At 48.5% G+C, this 23,903-nt stretch overlaps 6 protein-coding genes across 6 annotated transcripts; 2 read left to right on the forward strand and 4 right to left on the reverse strand.

Annotated features, from left to right (window-relative positions):
* Positions 1-139: 139 nt before the first annotated feature.
* On the reverse strand, positions 140-1,657 carry BDV37DRAFT_288550 (GDP-Man:Man(1)GlcNAc(2)-PP-dolichol alpha-1,3-mannosyltransferase; the record flags this gene model as incomplete). The annotated part of the gene is made up of 2 exons (XM_032088291.1): positions 140-747; positions 823-1,657. 2 exons carry the CDS (start codon positions 1,655-1,657, stop codon positions 140-142), a joined length of 1,443 nt encoding a protein of 480 aa, XP_031935733.1.
* A 372-nt stretch (positions 1,658-2,029) lies between these two features.
* BDV37DRAFT_263393 (kinesin family protein) lies at positions 2,030-8,419 on the reverse strand. Its single transcript, XM_032083553.1, has 5 exons — positions 7,745-8,419; positions 7,297-7,620; positions 7,066-7,241; positions 2,996-7,015; positions 2,030-2,944 (listed from the first exon to the last, which is right to left on the reverse strand). Exons 1-5 carry the CDS (start codon positions 7,899-7,901, stop codon positions 2,384-2,386), a joined length of 5,238 nt encoding a protein of 1,745 aa, XP_031935734.1. The 5' UTR covers positions 7,902-8,419; the 3' UTR covers positions 2,030-2,383.
* Positions 8,420-14,236: 5,817 nt separating this feature from the next.
* On the reverse strand, positions 14,237-15,278 carry BDV37DRAFT_263395 (uncharacterized protein). Its single transcript, XM_032083554.1, has 3 exons — positions 15,187-15,278; positions 15,044-15,118; positions 14,237-14,984 (listed from the first exon to the last, which is right to left on the reverse strand). The coding sequence occupies exons 1-3, from the start codon at positions 15,193-15,195 to the stop codon at positions 14,832-14,834; spliced, it is 237 nt and encodes a 78-aa protein (XP_031935735.1). The 5' UTR covers positions 15,196-15,278; the 3' UTR covers positions 14,237-14,831.
* Positions 15,279-16,011: 733 nt separating this feature from the next.
* On the reverse strand, positions 16,012-18,009 carry BDV37DRAFT_288554 (putative MFS transporter; the record flags this gene model as incomplete). The annotated part of the gene is made up of 7 exons (XM_032088292.1): positions 16,012-16,185; positions 16,254-16,381; positions 16,464-16,538; positions 16,602-17,222; positions 17,293-17,382; positions 17,438-17,751; positions 17,804-18,009. The coding sequence occupies 7 exons, from the start codon at positions 18,007-18,009 to the stop codon at positions 16,012-16,014; spliced, it is 1,608 nt and encodes a 535-aa protein (XP_031935736.1).
* A 1,662-nt stretch (positions 18,010-19,671) lies between these two features.
* On the forward strand, positions 19,672-21,360 carry BDV37DRAFT_291108 (MATE family efflux transporter; the record flags this gene model as incomplete). The annotated part of the gene is made up of 2 exons (XM_032088865.1): positions 19,672-20,287; positions 20,345-21,360. 2 exons carry the CDS (start codon positions 19,672-19,674, stop codon positions 21,244-21,246), a joined length of 1,518 nt encoding a protein of 505 aa, XP_031935737.1. The 3' UTR covers positions 21,247-21,360.
* Positions 21,361-22,109: 749 nt separating this feature from the next.
* Positions 22,110-23,872, forward strand: BDV37DRAFT_291110 (agmatinase; the record flags this gene model as incomplete). The annotated part of the gene is made up of 9 exons (XM_032088866.1): positions 22,110-22,241; positions 22,296-22,392; positions 22,451-22,541; positions 22,601-22,684; positions 22,739-22,960; positions 23,021-23,238; positions 23,340-23,432; positions 23,557-23,707; positions 23,782-23,872. The coding sequence occupies 9 exons, from the start codon at positions 22,110-22,112 to the stop codon at positions 23,870-23,872; spliced, it is 1,179 nt and encodes a 392-aa protein (XP_031935738.1).
* Between the last annotated feature and the right edge of the window lie 31 nt (positions 23,873-23,903).

Here is a 23,903-nt window from a genome sequence, read left to right on the forward strand (position 1 = left end):
GCGCGGTCACGTGGTGATAACGGTGAGCTCTTATACTCATAACTTGTAGATCCATTGAATGATTGAGGGTATTGTATTGGATGGTGTCTATTGTACTGTACAAAGTAATGGAAGCGGGGGGTATTATCAGCAACAACACTCAAATCGTCTTCAGGGCAAAAGCAGCAAGCAGGGAGAGCGCGACTCCGGATAAGGCCAAAAGGACGAGAATCTGCTGGAGTCCGGCGAATGGACGTCTCTCGCGCGCGAGCATGTCCGAGATCTCCTCCTCGAGTCGGTCGCCCATGGCAGATAGGGAGAATTCCCGTTCCACCCTCTCTTTCGCCGCGACGGACATCCTGTCGAACTCCTTCTGGTCCATTCCGTAGAGCACCTTATCCATGACCGCTGTCCAGTCGGCGTCCTTCTTGGCATCGCGGAGCCATCCTGTTTCGCCCTCGACGATCGTTTCCAACGGGCCGCCGGTATTCGACGCCAGGACGGGGATTCCAGCGCGCATTGCCTCGACAGGCACAATGCCAAAGTGCTCGTTGATAGGCGTATAAAGAAGCAATTTCGCGTGCTCGAGGAGCATATCCCGGAATGCAGAGGGCACGGACAGCAAAAACAGCACATCAATGGAATCGGGAACGGACAGGGCCGAAATAACCGTCTTAGATGTAGCAGTCTGCAATCCCAGACTAGTCGCAAGCTCATCCAGTTCCCGATGGTACTGCACATTCTCCTGGACCCGGTTATCATAACCACCTATAGCATCATCGTCAGCCAAACACCACACCCCAACGTCAAGAAAGACAAGAACAGGGAGTAAAAACAACATACCAGCAACAACCAACCTCGTCCCCTTCCTCTTCTCCGGCCCCAACCCATGATACGCACGGATAGCAAGCGCCATATCCTTCTTCCTCTCAAACCGATTAATACTCAAAAGAATCTTCTTCCCACCCCACAGCACCTGCCCATCCTTCACAACCGCTGGGTCCTTCGAGGCCGCCGGTTCTGTGTCAACACACGGATAAACAACACTAACATCGCCGAGTTTCTCACCCCCAAAAACCTCCCTCACAACACCCCTCGTAAACCTCGAATTCGCCACAACCTTATCAGAGGCACTCATAGCCCACCCCTCAAACCAATCAAACGGATACCGGTAAAGCGTCTTGACAAAACTCAAGAGAGACCCTCCCTCCCCACGAAACGCAAGCAACTGGTCCGGAAAATGACAGTAGAAGAGGATCCGTTGTCGTTGTCGCGCAAACGTCTTTAGAAAGGGGACACAGGCGGGGACCTGGTCGACGATGAAGATATCATCTTCTGATTCCTCGCCAACCTTGCTTTTCTCGTTCGCATCGGAAGTATGGGCTATCTCTCCCAAGACGGAGATGGTGAGATGTAACTGTCTCAGGATCGCCATGAGGACATGGAACCGTCGGAATACATGCGCAGGGAATACCGTGTTGCCCCGCACTTTGACGTCGAGGGTGCCATCGCGCGCTTCTTCGAAACAGTGTGATTTGTCGCAGTGCGAGGTATAGATCGTTACTTTGTGGCCGCGGTTTTGGAGCGCAAGCGCCACGTCGATAATAAGACGCTCGGCACCGCCGATGCCCAGATCTGGGTGGATGATAATCACGTTGGAGCGTTTGAGGCCCGACATGGCGGTCTCAGAGAGGAATTGGAAGTTTTTACGAGGTGGGATGGTGAGTGGGCATTTCTGTAATTGCTGTTGCGAGCTGGAGCTCTGGTCGAGTATGCGACACGCGGCCATTGGCTACGTCATGTGACGATGTGGAGGTTATCTATTGTTTATCTGATAAGGATCTCAAATGATCCGTTCATGCCTGAGTTTGCCTGTTCACCTGATTTCTTGTTCCATACCTGTAGTCTTATGCTACTCCAATGACTGCGTATAATTTTCCAGAGACCTTATAAACAGGGTCGTCAATAAATACCAGTACTAGCACACCTAACATTCAGTTATATAAAACCATGGTCCAGACAAACCTACGAAGCTACGATGAGATAAAAATGAACTGTCCAAAACTGTCATATGACGGTCTTTATATACACATCGCTCAGCGCCATTTGTTCAGCCTAACATCCGGTATGTATAGACGTACGAACATCAGGCTAAGCCAATAAACCACACAGAAACACATCATGAGGCAGGATTCGTAATGCAAAAAAGAGGGAGAGACGGGCATGGGGGGTAAATAGAGAAAATAGTGCGAATACACACATGAGAAAGGGAAAAAGGTATCGCGAATCGAACAAGGGGAATCGGCGTCGAATTCATAATACAGGGGAATGAACATCATCTCTTAAGGAACAAACAAAACAACAAATCTATGAGATAAGAAGAACGAACCTGCAAGTCCAAAAATTAAAAGCAGTTGAGGGTGCTCTTCTTTTTCTTCTTGTTAAGCGCATTCATACGCTCTTCAAGCTGGGCTCTAGCGGCTTCAGCTTCGCGGCGAGCATTTCTCTCCTCTTCCACAGCTTGGAGTGACAGGCGCTGAGAGTTGCGTTCTTTGCGAAGAGTGGTCAGCTCCTCCTCCAGCTGCCAGGCCTTCTTCTTCCAAGCCTCACAGTCAGATTTGACCTTGTTACTTTGGGCTTCAAGGTCTCCGAGAGCTTCTTCCAGAGTAGCGGTGAGCTGCTTCTCAGCGTAGAGATGCTTCTCTATGGTTCGAATACGAGCCTCCTGGTCCTCGACGACCTGGGTATTGGCCAATTCTTTGCTAGCGTGACGAGAGCTTGGGGGAGAGATGCTACCAGAGGTTCCGTTGGTAGCGGAAGCAATGGTAGGGAGAGGCGGAAGGGGAATAGCAGGTGGTGGGGATGGGAGGGATGTCGCAGATGAGCTCTTCCGCAAGTTAGAGGTGATAGAGCTGCTGCGATCGTGGGAGGTAGAATCCTGGCCTGAGCTATTCTTGATTTGAAGCTGCAGATCCATTAGTGGTTGGACTCCATTGGTTATTGTGGGATGACCTACCTCAAGCTGTTCAATTCGTACTTTGTAAGTTTCGATATCCGTCTCGTAAGTAACAATTTTCGCCTTTGCATCCTCCAGGGCCTGATCACGCTCCTGCTGTATAATGGAGAGACGGTTGTGGTGCTGATCGAAACTGCTGGTGATCTGCTCTTCAAGCTCCTCCACGAGGCGAACACTCTTCTCCTTCTCGGCCGAAATCTCCGCAACAAGCGCTTCCTTCTTCTTGATCTGCTCCTCTCTCTGGTTGAGAGTGTCTTCAAGTGTAGCAACCAAGACAGCAAGCTCGTTCACCTTTGCCTCTTTCTCCGTGTTGCTCTTAGTAAGCTCGTCAACACGATCGGTGTCATTGCCCTTGAGCTCCAGTTGCTTGCGAAGATCTTCATTTGCGCCCATCAACTCAGCATATTTATCAGAGAAATGCTGCTTCTGTGTCAGAATTTCCTGGATTTGGTCTGACAGGTTGTCTGCGGTGACGTCCGAGTTCAGAAGGTTAGAAACCATCTTGAGCAACTTTACCAGTTCGTCTCGCGACTCCGTGATCTCAGACCTCAGAGCCTTCAGGGCGTTGTCATGCTCGGTGTCCTTCTCCGTGAGCTGCAGTTCATATTCGGCCTGCGCCGCAGCCTTAGCCCGTGCCTCCAACTCGACAAGCTCTGCTTTGTGTGATTCCTGCAAGGAGTCTAAGTCCTTTTTGTATGAATCAGCATGTGATCTGTGGGACTCGATTTCCTGCTCAAGTTCAGAAACACGGTTTTGGCGCGCTTCGATTTCATTTCCACTGGCGTCATTTGAGGCGAGGAGCTCCCTCAGCTGTTCCTGGGCTGCACCGTGGGACTTCTCTAGGAAAGAAATTGTGTCCACATGAGCAGCAGCTGTAGATTTATGCTGCTCGATATCGCGCTTCAGTCCCTCAACAAGCTCCTGCTGCTGGGATCTCTCGTTCTCCAGAGCCTTTGCGGCCGCCTCCTTCTCGGCAGACGATGCTTCACCAGCAGCGGCTCTTTCGGCGCGCATTGAATCCAGAGTGGCCAGAGCACTGTTGAGCTCTGCAAGCGTGGTGCTAAGTTGCTGCTCTGAAGATTGCAGGGATTCAACAGCGCTCTGGTGCTTGGTCTTCCACTGGGTCAATTCGCCCTCAAGAAGGCCGATCCTCTTGTCCTGCTCCTCGGCACCTGCATCATATGCTTTAGCAGCTTCCTCTTGAGTCTTGAGAAGAGCCTTCAACTCCTCAATTTCGTCAAGCAGAAGCTTTTCTCTGGCCTCATGGGCTTCCTTCATCTCGTTGATGATGTTTTCCTGCTGGACAACTTGGTCGCGCAACTGGGAGACAAGACCCATATCTACTGACGAACCGGTACCTTGCAAACTGGAACGTTCACGAGTGAGCCCAGATATGATGGTCGATTTCGTCTCCATTTCCTTCTTCACGCTTTGGTTTTCAGCTTCCAAGGCTTGAATGCGTTCCATGCGATTGTGCAGTTCATGCATAGCTGAGTCCAAATGTACCTCGAAGTTTTGCATCGTATCAGGACGACGGTCAAATTCTTCCACTGCGATGTTCCGCAAGGCAGCTAGGGAGCGATGCGCTCGGTCGACATTTCCAATCAGGGTTTGGCTTGACTTCCTCCGAATCACAGGCTTATAGCCTGGTGTTGTGGGAGGAGAAGCTCTTGGCTTCTGGAGTTCGGACTTGAGTGTTTCGATGAGATGTAGTGTCTCAGCGTGTTCGGCTTGCAGCTCAGCATATTTTTGGGTCATAATACTGACACCTTCCTGATGCTCAGAGAGCAGTCTGCGCATGTGCTCGACCTCCTGTGCCTTGGCCTCGTCGTTTTCGGACACTGCATCTACAAAGTTTTCTGCTTCGGGTCCGGACTTGGCGTTAGATGATTCGTGCGAAGCAGCAGGCTCCCCGACCAAGGATAACTCCGATGAGAGTGATCGCGAGGAGGACTGTTGTATTCCAGTCTTCGAGTCGGGGGCCTTGACATCCTCTAAAAAAGACACCGGTCGCGAAGTAGGGGCTGGTGAAATGAGCTGGCGGGCATCGGGTGAGGCATGCCGAGCTTCGTCCGCAGCGTCCTGCCGCAGGTCGGCCAAGTCCTTCATGGCTTGCTCATACTTGGCTTCGAGCAACTCGTACTCGTTCACTGTAGACTCGTGCTGCGTACGCAAATCGAATAGCTCCTGGGTGACCGTCTCGAGCTTATCCGCAACGACCCTGGACTGAGTCGGGCTAGGGGTCCGATCTTGGACTTGTTCATTTCGGTCGATCTGGAGGCGATCGGTAGCATTCTCCAACGCTTTGAGATCGTCGTTAGCCTCAGAAGCCGGCTCCGAGTTGAGGGTGTCACCCTCAACCTCTGGGGCGGGTTCACCCGAGTCCTCATCAGATTCCGGTATAGCGGTTTCAACGGCTTCAGTCAGCACATCAAGGGACGCTGCCCGCCTTTGAGGATGGTAAGCACGCTTGACAGGCGTCTGCATCTCCGGTTCTTCGTGGTCCCTTGCTGTACTACCGTTCGGCTGGCTGTGATCAAGATCATATAGGAGGTTATCCAACTTGCCCAGGCTCCTTTGACGCTCGATGACATGCTCCAGGCGATCCACTTCTCGCTGCATAAGTTCCATATCTTGGTCGGCTTCCGCGAGGCGCTCTTCCAACGTCGTTATGTAATCTTCGCAGTTAGCTTCACTTTCGCGCGCGCGAGTCAGTTCTTTACGAAGCTCTGAAATGATGGCTGCTTGTTTCTCTTCACCGGAGGACTGCCCATCAAGCCTAGACTCCAGTTCATGGAGATAGGTTTCTGTGCCGGATTCTCGTTCGAGAAGCTTCTGGATGCGAGCCTGAAGTTGGGTATTTACGGTTTCGACGTACGTGCATCTGGTCTCACGCTCAAGAAGCGTGCTTTCAGTTGCCGATAGGGAGGATCGCGTATTGGAAAGGGATGACTCGAGACTCTGGATGGTCTTCTCATATTCCAGCACCACTTGCTCAACAGATTCCGCAAAAGAGTGAGACCGTTTCAACCTTTCAATGGAGTTTTTGCCGATGTATGAAGCGGCATCATTCGGATCAGTGCTCTCTTCCGTTTCCGAATCTCTAGCAAGCTCGGAGATCAACTTAGCATGTCGTTGACTGAGCGCATTGTAGCTTTCCTGAACATCGAGGAGCTGGTTCTGGAGATCAGCCTCCCTCTCATTCTGACGCTCTGACCGGTCTTGGGGATCGACGCTGCGCCTTTCATTATCCTCAGCATTGCGGAGCTGCTGTCGCAAAAATGCCACTTCCGCTTTGAGTCTTTCAATCACGGCATGCTTGTCGCTCTCATCATGCACTTGCTGAATTCGAGGTTTACTTTGGATCGCCCTTGCTCTCTGCGCATACTGGACTGTGTTCAGCGTTTCACTGAGGTGAAACTCGGCTGGCGTCACACACGCAATCATGTAGGTGTACGCATTTCCGCCCAGAGAATCTTGCAGGAGCCGTGTAAGTTTTGAATCACGATAGGAGACATGAGAGCCTGCTTGACGAGAGGATAACTGCGAGATGACCTTGCCCAAGGCAGCCAGACCAGCGTTGATAGAAATACCCTCTTTGGCGCGCTCTCCAGACGCTCCGGTATTCTTCAGCCGTTCGCTTCCAGCAAGATCAACAAAATGGAACTTGCTCTCCACGGTAACGGAGACATCAGAACCAGATGGTAAATCGGCGGGCATGGACATCCGCTTGTCCTTGGTGGAGGTGATTCCGTTCGCGGATTTGCGCCGAACCAGGTTCAAACTGAACACCGCGTGCGATCGAGAAGACTTCGCGTTAATCGCAGTCGAGTCTGTCTGTCGAATGGTCGAGCCAAAGTTCAACGCGCCTAGGAGGTCATCGATCGAGTTGATGTTGACCTGGTGCAGACCGGTAGGAATGATGCGACCCTTCGTGTCTTCGCGAATGGTAACCGTGGTACGCTCACTTGCGGGCGTTGAATCCGGGATAAGGAGATCTCTCAGGTGCTCATTGTAAATCTGCACATGTCAGCCTCGTTTTCATTCGCCATTGAGGTATACAACTGTACTTCAACATAAGTAGCTTTCATCTGCCAGTCCTTTTCGGTGTTCGCTTTGCTGAAACTTGAAGCTGAGCTAATCGAATATCGCGCGGGCGTCCGTAAACCGGTGGAGCCGTTGCGATTGTGCTTTGGGGGACCTTCCAATTGTTCGAAAAGATGTTGGGCGGCGCGTGGGATGATTCCTGATTCTGTGAGTCAATAGCATACTCCAGCCGCGCTATACTGAAGCAGACTCACCCATTCCTTGACTCGAAGTCTGTTCATTGGGCCCCGATGTTCCCATCGTATAGGATTTACCGGCACCGGATTGGCCATAGGCCAGAATCGAGACATTGTATCCCTGTAGGAAAGAAGTGACGCTGTCGTTGAGGTATTCCCAGATACCAGCCTGATCTACCGTTTCGGGAAAGACCCGGTCAAACACAAACAATTTGCGACCCTGCGGCACATCCACGGCTAAGTTTGTTGGTGTGGTGACGTGGACCATGGAACGTTGGAAACGTTGCGGAATTAATTCATAATTCGGGTCGTCGGGCTTCAATGGAGGTCGGACACGGACAGCTGCGAGGGTGTTAGTGCTTTACCGGAGAAGATCGATAAGGCAGTCAAGTTTCCGCGATCGCGACAAATTTCCGCGCAAGCAAAGCGCTCGGGACTCGAAATCCCAAACCGGACGAGAACATACCAACTTTGACAGCCGTCTTGCCATCCTCATCAGAGGCCCGGCTTCCTCCGCCTTGTTTAGAACTCATGCTCAAACGACTGGTGCTCCTGGGGGTACGCATGATGCCACTGAGTCGCTGAGGCGCACCTGACGGCGAACCTGGCGGCGAGGCCGTCATGACCCTTTTATCTGGACACTTCGAGTGGGTTCACTTTTGGGCGAAAAGGTCGGGCGTCGTGGGATGCGAAAATTGCTTTATTGGTCAAGAATGGCAGAAGGAGGGTGTCATCAGCGGTGATTAATTATAAGGGTATTTGTTGTTTGAGGCTTTTTTTTTTTCTTGGATTGTGTTTTCCAAGAAGTCGCACGGTATGGCGGCCTGCGGCAATCGGCGACGTGAGTGGTGCCCTTATTTTCAGGGCAGACAAAGCATACAAAAAGATCGAAGACACCTAGTCGGAGATCCAGCAAATTAGACAGAGGAGGGCAACAGATAAAATCACAAATCGAATACAAAAAAAGCCAACGGTAGCGGGCAAATAGTCCAGCGCCTCGAAGTGCAGCGGAAACAAAGGAGGGAAAGAGCAACGACGACAAAATGACAACAACACCAACAGAAGAAGAGATGGAAGAAAAGGAAAAAGAGTGCCAATGACGGGTCTGGGGTAGAACTTACCAGGTCGTTAGTCGTTAGTCGTGGCAGCAGTTACGGTAGTAAGCATTAGTCGTAGGGTACCTGAATCCTAGACTGGTCGAAACTGTACGGAGAGAGAGAAGGTAAACTAAAACTGGAATGGGTAGTTTAGAACTTAGTTCGTTGCGACTCCTGAAAAGGCCGGTCAAAGTTAATTGGTGGCCTTCCACAATTGAAGCGAACCAAAACTGGGGCGGTTGATCCAGTTGGCTGGAGTTGTTCACAGTGGAGGAGACTGGACGGAGTACTAGACGGTAGACGGTAGACGACGGCTAACAATATGTGAGAGTAGGGGGGGTAAAAGGAGGGGCGGTGCGTAATTAATTCAGGAACTCATTTCACTCTTTTTTTTCCTTTTCCTTTTTCTTTTCTTTTCTTTCTTTCTTTCTTTCTTTTTTTATTTTTTTTTTTCCCTAAAGATATGCAGGTTCATATTTGCGCCCCTCCATCTCAATACTAGTTGCCTATGTGGAGTCTTCTTAAGCCACCAGGAGAAGAGGCGGAAAATAAAAATGATAATAATAAAAATACAAGTAATACGTAGTATAAAAATACCAAACCATAAATCATCGAACGGCGGGCAAACTGGGCGTTGTCTCCTTTCGACTATCCAGGACGTATTCCAAGTCAACCTTTGGGTATTCTCTAGGTGAAAGTAGGAGGTACATCCACCTACTCCGTGCATCTATCGAAGGAATTTCGATATGAACATCCCAAAAGCGATGAGAACGATCCAAAAAGAATCCATGAAACTGGCAAAGCTGGCTAATACCATTACGGAACACCAACCACGCCAGGGGGAGCCACTGCAACCAAGTCTAGACCTAGATCGGCAACCGTCCTGGTCCGTTCCTCAGGCCATCATTACTACTGTACTTCGACGGAGGATTATTAGTGAACTATCGCCGGAGTATTGACTGACTATTTCCTCCGTACCATACAAACATACCACCTCTAGGGAAATTATCCCTCTTGCAGATGCGGATCGAAATATCAACCAGTTCGTGACTGGGATAAACTGCAGTGGGTGTCAAAATCTGCGAACTTTTCCCCCTTCTTCGATGACCGGTTTACCCCTGAGTAACTGTCCACTAGTAATGCATGACGGGTGTCCGCACCACTGGGTAATCTTGGCCAGTTCCCATGGTTCGCTACCGGGCGGAACAATCCAGGAACCCGACGAATTTTCCACGATAGAACCTGGTAATACCGTCTGGATCAATAATATGGGTGGTGTCAAAGGATGGAGAAGCTGCATGTTTATCTCTATCTGAACCATAGATCTTATATGCAAGATCTCCTGGGAGCAAGCGGATTGTATGATCCATACGCATAGGCTAGTCCTACCTTGACCGCTCCATGAACTACTACAAACTGAGAACACAAAAAGCAAAGAACCCCCCCAATAGATCAAGACATGTTTAAAACTCGACCTAGGTACGTACAATCAATTCCTAGTCTCCGTCCTCGTAAACAAATGCAAAGCAAAAAGTAAAACGCAAAACAAAGGCAGCTAGCTACCCTGGATAAACTACTGGAGAAATGACCGCAACGGGGAACCGTTCGGGCCTGACTAGCAAACCTAAGGCTCCCGCGGAAGCAAGCGAAATTAAGACGGACCGGAGTCACGATGCCCAGGCTTTCCTCGCACGTGCAATGAGGAGACCAGATGCAAAAGCTTGACGCTGAGTTGACACAGTTCGTTGCTTCAGCGGAGGTGCGGGTCCTCCTGTACCCAACTGTCAGTGGGTTGACATCACGGTTCCAGTTCCAGTGTTTCTATACTAAGTACACAAAGACGGGACAACCGGCAGTGCCGGATGAACTCCTTCGAGGAGACGATGTCGAACGACTTCAGGTAATGAGCAATTGAGGATACCCGCCAATATCTGTATGGGATTTTTCGACCAATCCGCCAATTACCCTACGACATCCCACTAATCGAAATTTTGGTCATTAATGCTAATTACTAAGTATATCCGTGCGTGGGATTTTTCCTAGGATGCGAAAATGCAAGACAATACAAGGTCCTAGCGCGAACCACTAGAGTGAACTTCAATTATGGGTGTTTCTCTTACGTCCACATGGCTAATATCCATAAGGAGCACTAGGGCTTAGTTCTCTAATTTGGCGGTTGCATGATACATCCCATACTCTGCCCCTCATAATGGCTCAATTAATTAATGTCATTAATTCCGGTTATACGAACAAACATATTAAAGCAATTAACCTCGTCGTCGAGCTAAAAACCATTAGTCAGTAAAATATCACTCGTTGATCGCAATTGCCCTCAGGGATCCAAACCCCCCATCCCCCAACTCCAAACCTTGATATGAAATTCGTAATGAAGACAGGGAAGGCAACAAGCCATTCAAGCCGAATGCTCCGGAGTAAGTCCTGCAATCAAAACAATCCAAGTCAGATGGAGACCCTTTGTGCCGAGGGCATAACTGTGAAAGGTGAAATTGACAAGAGCCTAGAGGTTCTCAAAGCCGGCCCGGGGTCCACCATGGTTACTATAATAACCCGATGTTCCTCCTTAGGGCAACTGCTCTACGACTCCAGCGCATCACAATCTCCGGTAGACAACGCTATCAACGGGTATACATGTACACCGCTAGAGAACTCATGAGGGAGTGCCTGACTCGACTTACTTTAACTACTAATATTTTTCCTTCAGTCCGGCGAAGTCCGTCGTCAACACCAGTCGATCTTTTACTTGCTTGATGTAGGCCTCGGAGTACGTCCCCTCTAGTGATGGTAGTCCTGAGGTCCGTGCCATCTGCGCTAGCCACACAATCTCGAAGCGGCCGAGGTTGCTGCGATCGTGAAGACACCCTCTTTCTCCTTTCCTCTATTCACCCGTACATCATAAGCTCAAGTAAGCTTTATGGTGTATGACAGCAGGGGAGTCCCAATAAACGCAACTAAAGAAGAACCTTCATGCAGAGAGTTCGCAGCGGGCGGACCGGAAGAGCCTACCTGCCAGAGAATAGTGGAGCAACATAGGTGAAATTAGCAGTAACCTTTCTAGGAATTGTAATTAGAGGGGGGAAAACCAAGAGCCGGCCCCAGAGTTTCAGAATCGATGATCGGATACTCCATTTGGGTACAGCCTAGACTGATTGAGGATTCGATTTTCCAACGGTTCGCCAGCCCATGCATATGTACGGAATACATAGTGCAGGGGCGTCGGTGATACAACCGCCACGGCATATCGTGATCTCATATTTGGCCACCTCGGTTATCACGCGAAAGACGAACCCGAGCTCAATAATGAGATAAGTCCCAGCCCCTTGATCGCCCTAGACTGATATTAATGACAGCTATCAAGTGGCGCAAGGGCCCGAAAGTCTACCCAGGGTCCAGGATAAACGGTGTCCTATGCAAGGACAGTCCCAAAGGCCCTCAGTGAAAGGAGTCCTGCAATCGATTGCGATATCGAAACTCTATGCAAGGACGGAAATCTATCGCGGACATTAACTAGATATGTAAGCGTTAGTTTGTTGCCACCGATACACTTTGTTCAACGTGATCTGGAGATCAATAGTGTCATCCCTATGTGGATATCTCTTAGAAGAATTCGATAGAAAACGAACGTGACATCTCAGGACCTTTGAAGCTCAGCCTACATAGGTCCACATTTGGTTTGCAGGTTGTGAGGTGGCGTTTGGGCTCATGCAAGGGGGATGTCGATGTCGAGATAAAGTAGACATGTACGGCTTGGGTCTATCCGAGCAGTCCGAGTCGGCGAGCTCCTGAACATGGCAGCTCGTGAAAGGGATAAGGTTTGGGATAGGTAAGAAAATCGGGACTCCGTCAATGTGTATTCCACTCTTTGCCCCAGTGGCAACGATTTCCAACAACGGTTTTCCAGTGTCCACCTTTCAAATCGGGGCTATCTTAACTTTAAATTTAGACTTTATGTGGGATGCAATCAAAATGGACCTTGTGTTCATGTGGGCATCAAGACGGCTTTATCTTGACGCTCAAAGGGCTTGACTGCTGATATGAGTATACTATTGGGTGGAACTAACGACTGAAGACATACTGCTGTATACATCTTCAACATCACGTTGATGCGGTAAGGGGTTGCACTTGATACACGAACAAACCGTATCCCCGCCACAACACGGTAAATCAATAAGGCGGCAAGATGAGGCGTGAAAGATAACGAGCAACCAGATAAAACATAGAAGGGACATGAACTCTCCGTCACCAAGGCGGCAGAAGCTCTATCCCCATCTTTGAGGAGGCCACTCCTTGCCTTGACTGTATTGATACTCGCTTGAAACCAGTGATTACGAAGCAAAACAGAACTGCAAGCTCCAAACGAACCGCACAATAATATCAAGGAATTCTGTTCTGGGACAAGGAAAAGCCAAGGTTATCGCATATGAATCAAAATAAGAGATAATACAGTAAAGGTACTGTCACTCTTGAGTTGGTATGAGATACTTTGACTGGTATTGAATGTGGAGTACATATATTAAACTGCCAGATTGAAATGGGTATCGACTTACGAATAACTGTCAGGTGATGTTACTTATAGATAACTAGTTACTAAATAGGGCAATCCGCTATACCCTCATTTAGTTCTCTCTCTCCATATATTTGATACCCGATTCTCAGGGGATACGACATTACATAAATGCTCAGATGAACTGACTAAAGAAGAATTATGGGTCAGATTCAATGATTTATTTCATTTTTAGAACCCAGTGATAACTGCTAAACGTATTCGCTTATAAACCTAAGCGATCGAGGATACCGCGCGATGCTGGTCATGGTGAAGTCATTGAGAATGACGGTTCACACAACTCTTCCCTCCCCTCGTGACGCTGATCAACTCTCATTCTTTACGATCATCGAAGATTCGTCTCGGTCATTATAGGGGAAACTTCACTTAAGATAGCCGGGAAACTCCTATACTATCAGACTATCTCTTCCTCCACGATGTATCTTCTCCATCTCCCAAGCGAGCTACTACTTATGGTCATCGAGGAGCTGGATAGTGAGAAGGATATTCTTTCCTTTCTATTGACAAGTCGCCGAATCTATGCTATCCAGCAAGCAGGTCCTCTATACAAACACAACATTAGGTTCTCCGGAAGTTCAGCACTGCGATGGTACTCGGCGCGCGGGCACAAATCAGCGGTGGAGGCACTACTCCAAAAGGGCGCTAACATAGAATGCAAATCTGAGGATGGTTGCACAGCACTAGCATACGCTGCTAGAATGGAACATGATGATGTCCTCATGCTGTTGTTTGAAAAGGGCTCTGATCAGAAGTTCAAAGGCACGGAATATGACCAGGAACAGCTGTTAATAGCTGCAGAAGTTGGATACAGTGGATTAGTTAATCTACTCCTCGAGAGGGGCACTGATCTAGAGTGCAAAGACTATGACAATAACACACCATTGGGCATTGCTGCTTGCAAGGGACATGAGAATGTAGCCAGGTTGCTACTTGAGAAAGGCGCGGATATGGAATCTAAAGATAGCTATGGCGTCACACCGTTAAAAGCTGCTGCACGCGCTGGACATGAGAGTATGGTCAAACTGCTGCTCGAGAAAGGTTCTAATATAGAATCTAGAGAGTTTGGCAGCTGGACACCGTTAACAGAGGCTGTGTTCTCTGGATATGAGAGCATAGTCAAACTGCTGCTCGAGAAAGGTGCTGATATGGAAGCTAAAGGTCATCATGGCTGGACACCGTTAACAGTTGCTGTATTCTCTGAATATGAGGGTATAGCCAAACTCCTGCTCAACAACGGTTCTAATATAGAATCTGAAGACGATCTTGGCTGGACACCACTGGCATATGCTGCTATGCAGGGAAATGAGCAGGTGATCAAGCTGTTGCTCTACAACGGGGCTGCCCTCGAGCGATCAAGTTGCACGTTCGAGCGGGTCGCCCAAATGAGATGCCTTTTGAATTGAAGCTATTCGAAATATCAAGATATTTGGATTTCTATACAAATGTTGATGGTACTAAGGACAGAGCAACTAATGCCCTAATCTATTGCAATGGCCACATCTAGATAGGAAGTAGAACCATCTCTAAGAACTTCTGGAAAGCTAGCCTTCCAACATGTAGTTATCCATTGATCCGTAGCTGACAAATATGAAAGACACCCCGGCCAGTGATTGTATGCTCTGTGGCCCCTATAAGCCATTAACCAACGGCTAACTTCAATCTCGTGCAACTACGTAACTACTATGGACTCTTTCGACATGAACAAGATAAAAGCGCACGCTGTCATGCTCCGATTCAATACCCTATGGTATACTCATGCTACATCATCGCCTTCGCTGTGAACACAGAAAAGAAAGCCAAAACACCGCAACTGAAAGAATGCACATCCCCACATAAGCACTAGAAAACATCAACCTAAAGTGGCAATCTCCCGTTTATTTCTTAGGAGCCTCCACGAAAGTAGGGAAACATTCCTGAAGCGTCTTGCTGTGCTTATTAGCAGCATGCTCAGTCAGGGCCGGACCACGAGTAGTCTTGAGGAAAGTCTGCCTGCAAACGCTGCAGATGATATCCTTGGCAGCTTCGTTCTGTAATCTGTGAGCTCAACAATCAACCACATTTGCGCTGTCCAGTATAGATAACATACAGCTTTGAGCTGCGACTTCGCAGTACCCTTTGCGTCTTTGGCATTGCGCTCACGCTTAGAGGCGGCTTTGGCTCCCTGGTGACATATCATCAGTCCCTTCTCCCAAGAAAAAAAGAAGGCAGACATATTGTGAGAGCCCTTACGTTACCCATGATGATTAGTGATAATTAGAATCCTGTGGCTGTTGCAAGAAATGCGATTGCAGGGGAATTTTTGTTGTTGGACGGGATGAAATTGTGGGGGGCGGAGAAGTTTTTTTTTTTCCCTTTTTTTTTTTTTTCTGCCTTTTTGCCTCTTCACGGTTGGCTGGATGAGGCCTAGACCGGAACCGTTGTTGTATCACTGCTCTCATACTATATCAATGCTCTTATCCTCTGGTTTTCCACCACATTGTCTTTTTCTATTGATTATTGGTTACTTATTCTTATACTATTCCAGTCTCTCATGTATCATATATTTATATTGCTCTACGACTTATCCCAGAATACTGTACACTAAACCCGGTGCTTATCCGGTTCGAATATATTAATTTGTCTCCTCGTACCTGGTGGCACCCATTGTGTGTATCTCTATTCAATCCAAAAACAACCAACAACACTACACTATACCAGAACCGAAACACATCAAATTCGAACATTGTCTCAGTTACCATGTCCTGTTCCCAACTTGAAAATTCTAAAATAGATATATAACCTACCCCGTGAAATGTACCGTATGATAGAAAAGGGGTTGCTCAAAGACGGGACCGACCCATGGTTCGCAATGCAGTTCATAGAAAAACCCACCCAACTAGTAATCAATAATGGAAATAACGATAATTAATGATAAGACGTCTTCAGATTCTCATAACTTCATAAATCATACAAGTTCAGACCTTGCGTACTAACTACCTTATTTATCATCTAGTCCGACATCCTGATACCAAAAGATACACAGTGAACCAAATACCCAAGTCCCCACATATATACTCAAGAATCAAACTCCGGATTCACCCACCCCGGTACCTTCGCTTTGGATCTCAGTAACGCCCCGTATCGTTGTAGCACAGCGAACACGCCCGTTCCAGCGACAAGCACTATCAGGGCTTGTGTTGTAAATGTCCACGTCCAGCCGGAAGAGGCCTGCCAGTTGGCGATGAAGAACTATATCTTGTCAGTGTCCTGATTAACAGACAGGCGGGTAAGATATATGGAATATGGGGGATAAGTACAGGGTTGATAAAAGCACTCAGGTTGAGAAATACAGCGTAGAAGATGACGACGCTGGTTGATTGAAGCGGGTAGCTGTCGATTATATAGCTGCTTGTTACGGTGTTGCCGATTTGGATTCCCGATGAGACTGTAATTAATGTATGAAGGTATGAGTCATTGGGTGGTGAAGAGGGGAGAGAGCGAGGAGTGAAAGGGTTATGGGGACTTACATAGGAAGAATGCTATTTGTCCGATCATCCAGTGGTAGCTTTTGTCGATGCTGATGCCCCAAACTACTAATCCGACTTTTGATAACCTCGTTAGATATAGCGCTCTACCGATGGGTTCTTTGGGCGACATAGACTCACCAGCAGTGATCACAATAGCAGGATAGGCTAACCATAGCCTCATCTCTGGCATTCGCACGCCCTCGTTTTTCCTTGCTAGTCGTTTCACGATATAATCGCTGAGTCTCCCTGAACAGCACACCTCCGACACTAGCGTCCCGATAAATAATCCCAGGAATAATAGGCCTTGGATCAGCGGCGAATACGTTGCGTACGCGGCTGGTACCATCGTTATCACGGATAGCACCCACCAATACCAAAGAAATGAGTATCCGAGGACGGCGAGAACGACAACAGGGAATTGAAAGGTAAGAAAGAAGCGCAGAGTGGCATCCCAAGGTTTTGGATGGCGCAGGCCGGGGATGGGTCGGATATTGAAGAATTTAAGAGTCTTTGTCCGAGGTATTGTATCTGTTTCTGTATTCTGCAATGTCGCTTTGGATGTTGCTTCACACTTCTCTTGAGGCTGTTCGATGTCCGTTGAATATGGGGAGTGGTCTCTAGGCATGAGTTGGAGCATGCGGGTGCGTGGGTAGAGGGTCTCGGGCATGAAGAGGAGTTCGAGGAGGAGGAGGACGGCGAAGAGTATCGCATTGAACCAGTTAATCCATGCTGCGCTCACGAGATTGAGGAACCCGCCGACTGAGAAACATAATGTTAGCATTTTAGAACCGGTCTAACTACTAGTAGGAAGACTGGGAGGGTGGTGTACAGGTAGGTCCAAGAAGGAGTCCTGAGTCGATGGCCAGAACCCATAATCCTAGTTTCTGTCCGCGTTCATAATCAAAGAAAAGATCATTGACTGTCTTCATTAGCGACTTGCAAGATACAAAATTAAGAGTGTAAGACGTACATACCTACAGCCATGCCTACTGTTGACCCCGGGCTAACACCGAACCCTTGAAAGAATCTAGCAGTCATATACCCTCCATACGTGTCAGCCACCGCTGCACCAATAGTGGCCACCAAAGAGATGGTTGTCCCTATGATGAAGACGATTCGACGTCCGTAGATATCGCTCAATGAAGACCAGAATAGCGGGCCCACGGACAAGCCCAGAGCAGGGATAGCCACGGTCCAGTTGACCTGTGAGTAGTTGATGTTGAACTGGGACTGGATCTCGGGAAATGAAGGGACGGTTGTGGTAGTGATGTAAGTGAAAAGGAAATATCTGGCTTGAGTTAGCACTATCTAGAATGACTATGAAAGCAAAAGCATCATACTTCAGCATGACTATTCCCAGAATGGAGTGCTTCCGAACCCTAGACCAATTTAAAGGGTCTAGGGGATCCGAGGTTGGCGGGGGATGGAGCTTCACGCCATCTCGCTCGACACTTTTGATAGGAAATGGTGGACATTTCTCGTCACCATGAATTATGTTGGTACCCATGTCACCGAGGGAGATGTCTTTCTTCTTTTCCTCGTCCATGGTTATGAAGTCTAGTATGATGAGTGGGAATCTGGGGCATGTTTAATCAAAGTATATATACAAATTCCGCCGTAAAAAACAGTTATCAAGACCTGGTAGTTTAATGCGTAACATACGGTGCCTGCAAGAGAACAATGGTCAGAGTACGTCGACATACAAGCCATCGAATCAGACTCTTGAGGCATATCAGAAGCATGCCTTATCTCTTCGGCCATAAATTAGGGTTTAGGTAGGCAATACATTCCGAGGGAATGCTTAGCAGCATGCGCTGCTACAACCAATAAGCACCATACATTGGCAGTCACTAATGTTTTCTTTATATTTTTTTTACTCTGATTCTTATACCATCTATGGAGACGTCCATGACAAGCAAAGTTATACTCTTCTTAAGCCGGGTAAATTCGCCAAAAGAATAGCTAAGCTGCTCAGGTCTTTGAGTCAATCAAGCATATGAACCAATACGAGCTATCACTGTTCTGTAGGTTCTGTTGATTGTCTTGAAGTCTTTTCTCATCTAGATGGGTCTTTCACCGGCCCTTTGAGCCTTTGGTTCACTGATTCTATGGGCAATGTCTATTCTCCTTATATACCATTACTTATGTATACAGGCTGAATCTGCTGGTACTACCATTTTCCCTACCACACTTTCATCATATGCTATTTCATAACTCGCCAAAGCACTCTCTGAAGAGCTGTGTGCGATTGAATAAGGCATTGTAGTAATAGCTGCTATCGTAATACGATAACCTTACTTGAAAGCAACCTAAGAAAGATTGAACAAGTCTGTAATACTATCAGATCTACAATAAATCATACAGGCACGCTATCCAACGATTCTAGATAATATAATAATCATACTGGACCTAGAATGGAGAGCTGTAATTCAGTGCCTGTAGTAGACATTCTAAATAGAAATTGAGAAATCGCAATCAAGCCCTGATGATTCTAATATCAGAGCCCCCGGATTATACTGTACATTTCCTGCTGAACGTATGAGTATTCTCTAACGTATACCATATTGAAGCGGGGAATCTAGCCATAACCAATTAGGCCTATAATTATCCCACAATCTACAATCAGGTCTCTGATAACGTCTCGGATCGCAGGTGGGGTAGCGATAAGAAAGTCTCGTCATGATTTAAACTCCAAGTAAGGGGATCCGATCCTTTCCTAATCAGGAACTTGTTTCGAGAAAATGGAAATGGATTATCTGCAGGCGAGTGGGACATTCCACCGACTTATTTCTTGCATCATAACTGATAAGGGACGAGTTACCACATAGAATGGTGGCTCGACACTTTTGACTATCCTTTATCGTGATCTCGGTAATTGAATGACTTCATCGAATTTCTGAACCATGTGGGTCAGTCAAGGTCGTGATTGAGATGTCTGTGTTCGTTCCGATGTATGTATTACGATAATAGTAATTAGTATACCTTCTTTGTACCTCTGTATGAGGTTTTTGGTAATACTCCTGATCCACTTGTGTACTTTGTATCTTTGCATTAACCAAATATAGCCAGTAGTTTGAGCAGTCTGCAAGGTGCCCATGCAACAAGTAATATAGGCTCATGGCTCCTTTCACTTCAAATATAGAGACTCTTTTCTGTGTGCAGTACTGGTCAACCAGTTTATCGATTCCTCTGTCCAAACTCCGTAGAGATGTATCGCCAGCGTTCTCCTTGCTATGGCGACACGCCTAGAACTGAAGAAGAGCCCACTGAATATACCTCTCTCCTCCCAAAGCCAGCGGATATCGACGATCCTGAAGATTCGCATCGCTATGACAGCCATAGTTCTGATGAAGAGGGCTGGAGACAGTACCTCACCGAACTCTGGATTCTGTTCAAGGGCTCTATCCCCGTTATTCTGGCATATACACTCCAGAACAGCTTGCAGACCGTGTCCGTTTTGATAGTCGGACGCTCCTCGCCGGAAAACCTGGCCACGACTGCATTTTCCTTGATGTTTGCCATGATTACAGCGTGGATGATCGCTTTGGGTGGTACGACAGCTCTCGATACGTTGGCCTCGTCAACGTTCACGGGTAGCTCAAACAAGCATGACCTCGGTGTCTTGCTGCAAAGGGGCTTCTTCGTTCTGAGTCTTTTCTACATCCCCGTTGCTATCCTTTGGGCCTGCTCGGAGCCCGTCTTCCTACTCCTAGGTCAAGATCCGCAGCTGTCCAGGGACAGTGCGAGATTCTTGACCTGCTTGATTCCAGGTGGTTTAGGATATATCTATTTCGAAGTGATGAAGAAGTATCTGCAAGCTCAAGGTGAGACTCGGCTCGCTATGTCGCCTCTGAACCCTATCACTAACTCTGCTGTCCCAGGCATCATGCGTCCAGGAACATATGTGCTAATGATTACATCTCCCTTCAATGCCTTTCTCAACTACCTCTTTTGTTACACTTTTGAGATGGGCTTACTCGGGGCGCCATTTGCCACTGGTATTTCGTACTGGTTGTCTTTCATCCTGTTAGTCCTCTATGCCCGGTTCATTGCCGGGTCTGAATGCTGGGGCGGTTGGTCACGAGAGGCGTTCCAGAACCTGGGTACCTTTGCCCGCCTAGCCTTCCTAGGTATCATCCATGTCGGCACGGAATGGTGGGCATTCGAGATTGTGGCCCTGGCAGCAGGCCGGCTGGGGACAATCGCATTGGCCGCCCAAAGCGTTATCATGACCGCAGATCAAGTACTCAACACGATCCCATTTGGAGTGGGCGTCGCCACGTCGGCACGAGTGGGCAACCTCTTAGGTTCTCGGAACGCACCGGGAGCAGCCAAAGCAGCGAATACGGCCGCCTGGCTTAGCATACTCCTCGGTGGGGTTGTACTGGCTGTACTGATGGGGACACGGCATGATTTTGCAAAGATCTTTAACTCGGACGAGCGAGTTGTGCGCCTAACCGCCGACGTCCTGCCGTATGTTGCACTATTCCAGATTGCAGATGGCTTGAACGGAAGTTGCGGGGGCAGTCTGCGTGGTATGGGTCGCCAGCATGTTGGAGCGATGGTCAATCTGGTTAGCTATTACTGTGGTGCGCTGCCGCTCGGCATTTGGCTGGCGTTCCATGGCTGGGGCCTCAAGGGCCTCTGGGTGGGACAGTGTATTGCCCTGTATCTGGTGGGGGCGTTGGAGTGGATGATCGTGGCTCTCAGCAATTGGAGTAAGGAAGTGGATAAGGCGTTTTCTCGTATGGACGTGCATGAGCGATTGGAGGATGGAATGTAGAGTCAAGTAGTATGGCGATTCGGTAGTGGATGGTATGGAGATAGCAAGTATTACAGAGTTGTGTATGCTCATGTCACTGTGTCGAGAGGTTGGCCAAGAATTCCTGCCTCAACGAGTTAGCGCCGTACCCCAGACTGAAGAATGTCAATTTCTCCGAGGACAGACCAGACGTTCCAGAAGTTGAAGCTAGTGGTGGTGCATTGATAAGAAGCCGATCGTCCACTCATGCGGAGGATTTTCTTGTCATGACGATAAGAACTGATAACCCACATGTAGTCTGGATCACTAACAGCCCTCGTAACCTTGACTAAATTTAACTGCGCTTCCTGGGCTTGCATCATGTTCGTCTTCGCGTGGATTCTCTCCCCAAACTTTCCGTTCTGGGAAACTGAATGGCAATCCTTGCATTCGGCTGCATGTCCAAAGAGATAGTAAATCCTCAGCCTGTCCCACTCCCAATACCCTCCAAAGTAGGAAGTTGTAGGAAGTGGAGCAGACGCCAACCGTATCTCCTTGTTCCTATCCGAGACTGAATCTCGAAGGTTTATCGGTGTCTTTCCTGTGCTCTTGACTGGTTCAATGTGGTTGATCCATCCGGGACGCAGATGGTGGTTACCTGATCTCGAGCATTGCACAAACAAAGCAGTCAAAGCAAATTATGGATTTACCAGGGCTATAGTTGGTCGGAAGTAGGCGAGGGGAAACTAATTTCAGGAAATGGCGTTTACGATTGTGGTGTAAGGGTCACATAAATAGCAGTTTTGTTCCTCCATCACCCAAGAAGATAGATCCCAGTCTTCCACTCAAATCAGTATTGAATTTGTCCTTCTCCCTTCACAACCGTATCAAGCATCAGCACCAATATGCTCGTCACAACAGTGAGCCTACTCGCTCTGTCCGCTGTGGCTTCCGCCCATAGCAAGCACCCAACCCCCATGTCCGGTCCGCACCAGAAACTGTGGTATAACACCTTACCAGGAGACGGTGGGACTCAGGTATGTGTGCAGCTACTACCTATGCTTTGTACACATCCATACTGACGGTCTCAGGCCGACTCTGTCTTCTCAGGCATTTCGACCTTCGCTCGTTTGCCCTACTTCCCTTGTCTCTCTAGCGACGATGAGAAGTACGATATTGCCTTCATAGGTATGACCAAAGCATCAACTTCTCCTGATTCCTCTAAGCCACAACTCACACAATACAGGAGCTCCCTTCGACACCGGCACCTCTTACAGACCCGGTGCTAGATTCGGCCCTAGCGGTATCAGACAAGGCTCCCGCCGGCTCAATCTCTAGTAGGCCTTTTCCACCGAGCCATTGCGCACAATGACCAGGACTAACAGACACCCTGCAGTGGCGGCTACAACGTTCCCCTAGAAGCTAATCCCTTCGTCAGTGATCTAAAAGTCATAGACTGCGGCGACATCCCCGTTACCTCGTATGCCCTAACCCACCCCTAAAAGACACCCCAGAACTAACAAACAAACTCCAGCTACGACAACGCCTGGGCAATCCAACAGATCGAAGAAGGCCACAACAGCATCCTAATGCGCAAGCCCTTCACCGACGCAAATGAATACGGTCTCTCGCGAGCAGGCAAAACCCTCCCCCGCGTCATCACCTTAGGAGGCGACCACACCATCACCCTGCCCCTGCTGCGCAGTATCAACAGGGCATATGGCCCTGTCAGTGTCATTCACTTCGACAGCCATCTGTACGTCGTCAACTCCACCTGCCCATTTTTTCCTGTATCCCCGAGCTAATATCCCAACAGCGACTCCTGGAAACCCAAGGTCTTCGGTGGCTCCCCGAGCCAGGTCGCCTCCGTGAACCATGGAACCTACTTCTACCATGCGGCGATGGAAGGTCTCCTCAGGAACGACACGAACATCCACGCCGGTATCCGGACTACCCTCTCCGGTCCCTCGGACTATGAGAATGACGGATACTGTGGGTTTGAAATCGTCGAGGCTAGAGATATAGATACCATCGGTATATACTTCCCTCGCCCCCCTTTCTGCCCTAACCACTCACACCCTCATCTAAGCACACACAACAATCCCCCAAAGAAAACCACAACTAACAAGACCAAGGCACCGACGGCATCATCAAACGAATCCGCGACCGCGTTGGTACCGAAAACCCCGTCTACCTGTCCATCGACATCGACACGCTCGATCCCGCTTGTAAGTCATTCACCAGCATAGTCCTCCGGCAACATAACTACACACCACCCCCCCCAGCCTCTCTCACTCATAAAGACAAACCAAACTCCCCGAAACACAAAGCAAGGGCTAATAGAAAATGTAGATGCCCCCGCTACCGGCACCCCCGAAACAGGCGGCTGGTCGACCCGCGAACTGCGCACGATCATCCGTGGTCTGGACGGGTTGAATCTCATCGGAGCCGATATCGTGGAGGTTGCGCCTGCTTATGATACTAATGCCGAGTTGTCGACTATGTATGTCCCCTTCATTCTTTTCTTTTTCCTTGTTTGCTTTGGTTTGGATAGGGTTGCTAATGAGCTGTGGGTAGGGCTGCCGCGGATGTGCTTTATGAGATTCTTACGATGATGGTCAAGAAGGGGCCGTTGACTGTTGATTCTGCGGGGTCTGTTGAGTTGTAGGTTTCTTTTTCAAATATATAGGTGATGATGA

This window comes from Aspergillus pseudonomiae (genome assembly GCF_009193645.1).
Source record: "Aspergillus pseudonomiae strain CBS 119388 unplaced genomic scaffold BDV37scaffold_121, whole genome shotgun sequence".
NCBI classification, from domain to species: domain Eukaryota; kingdom Fungi; phylum Ascomycota; class Eurotiomycetes; order Eurotiales; family Aspergillaceae; genus Aspergillus; species Aspergillus pseudonomiae.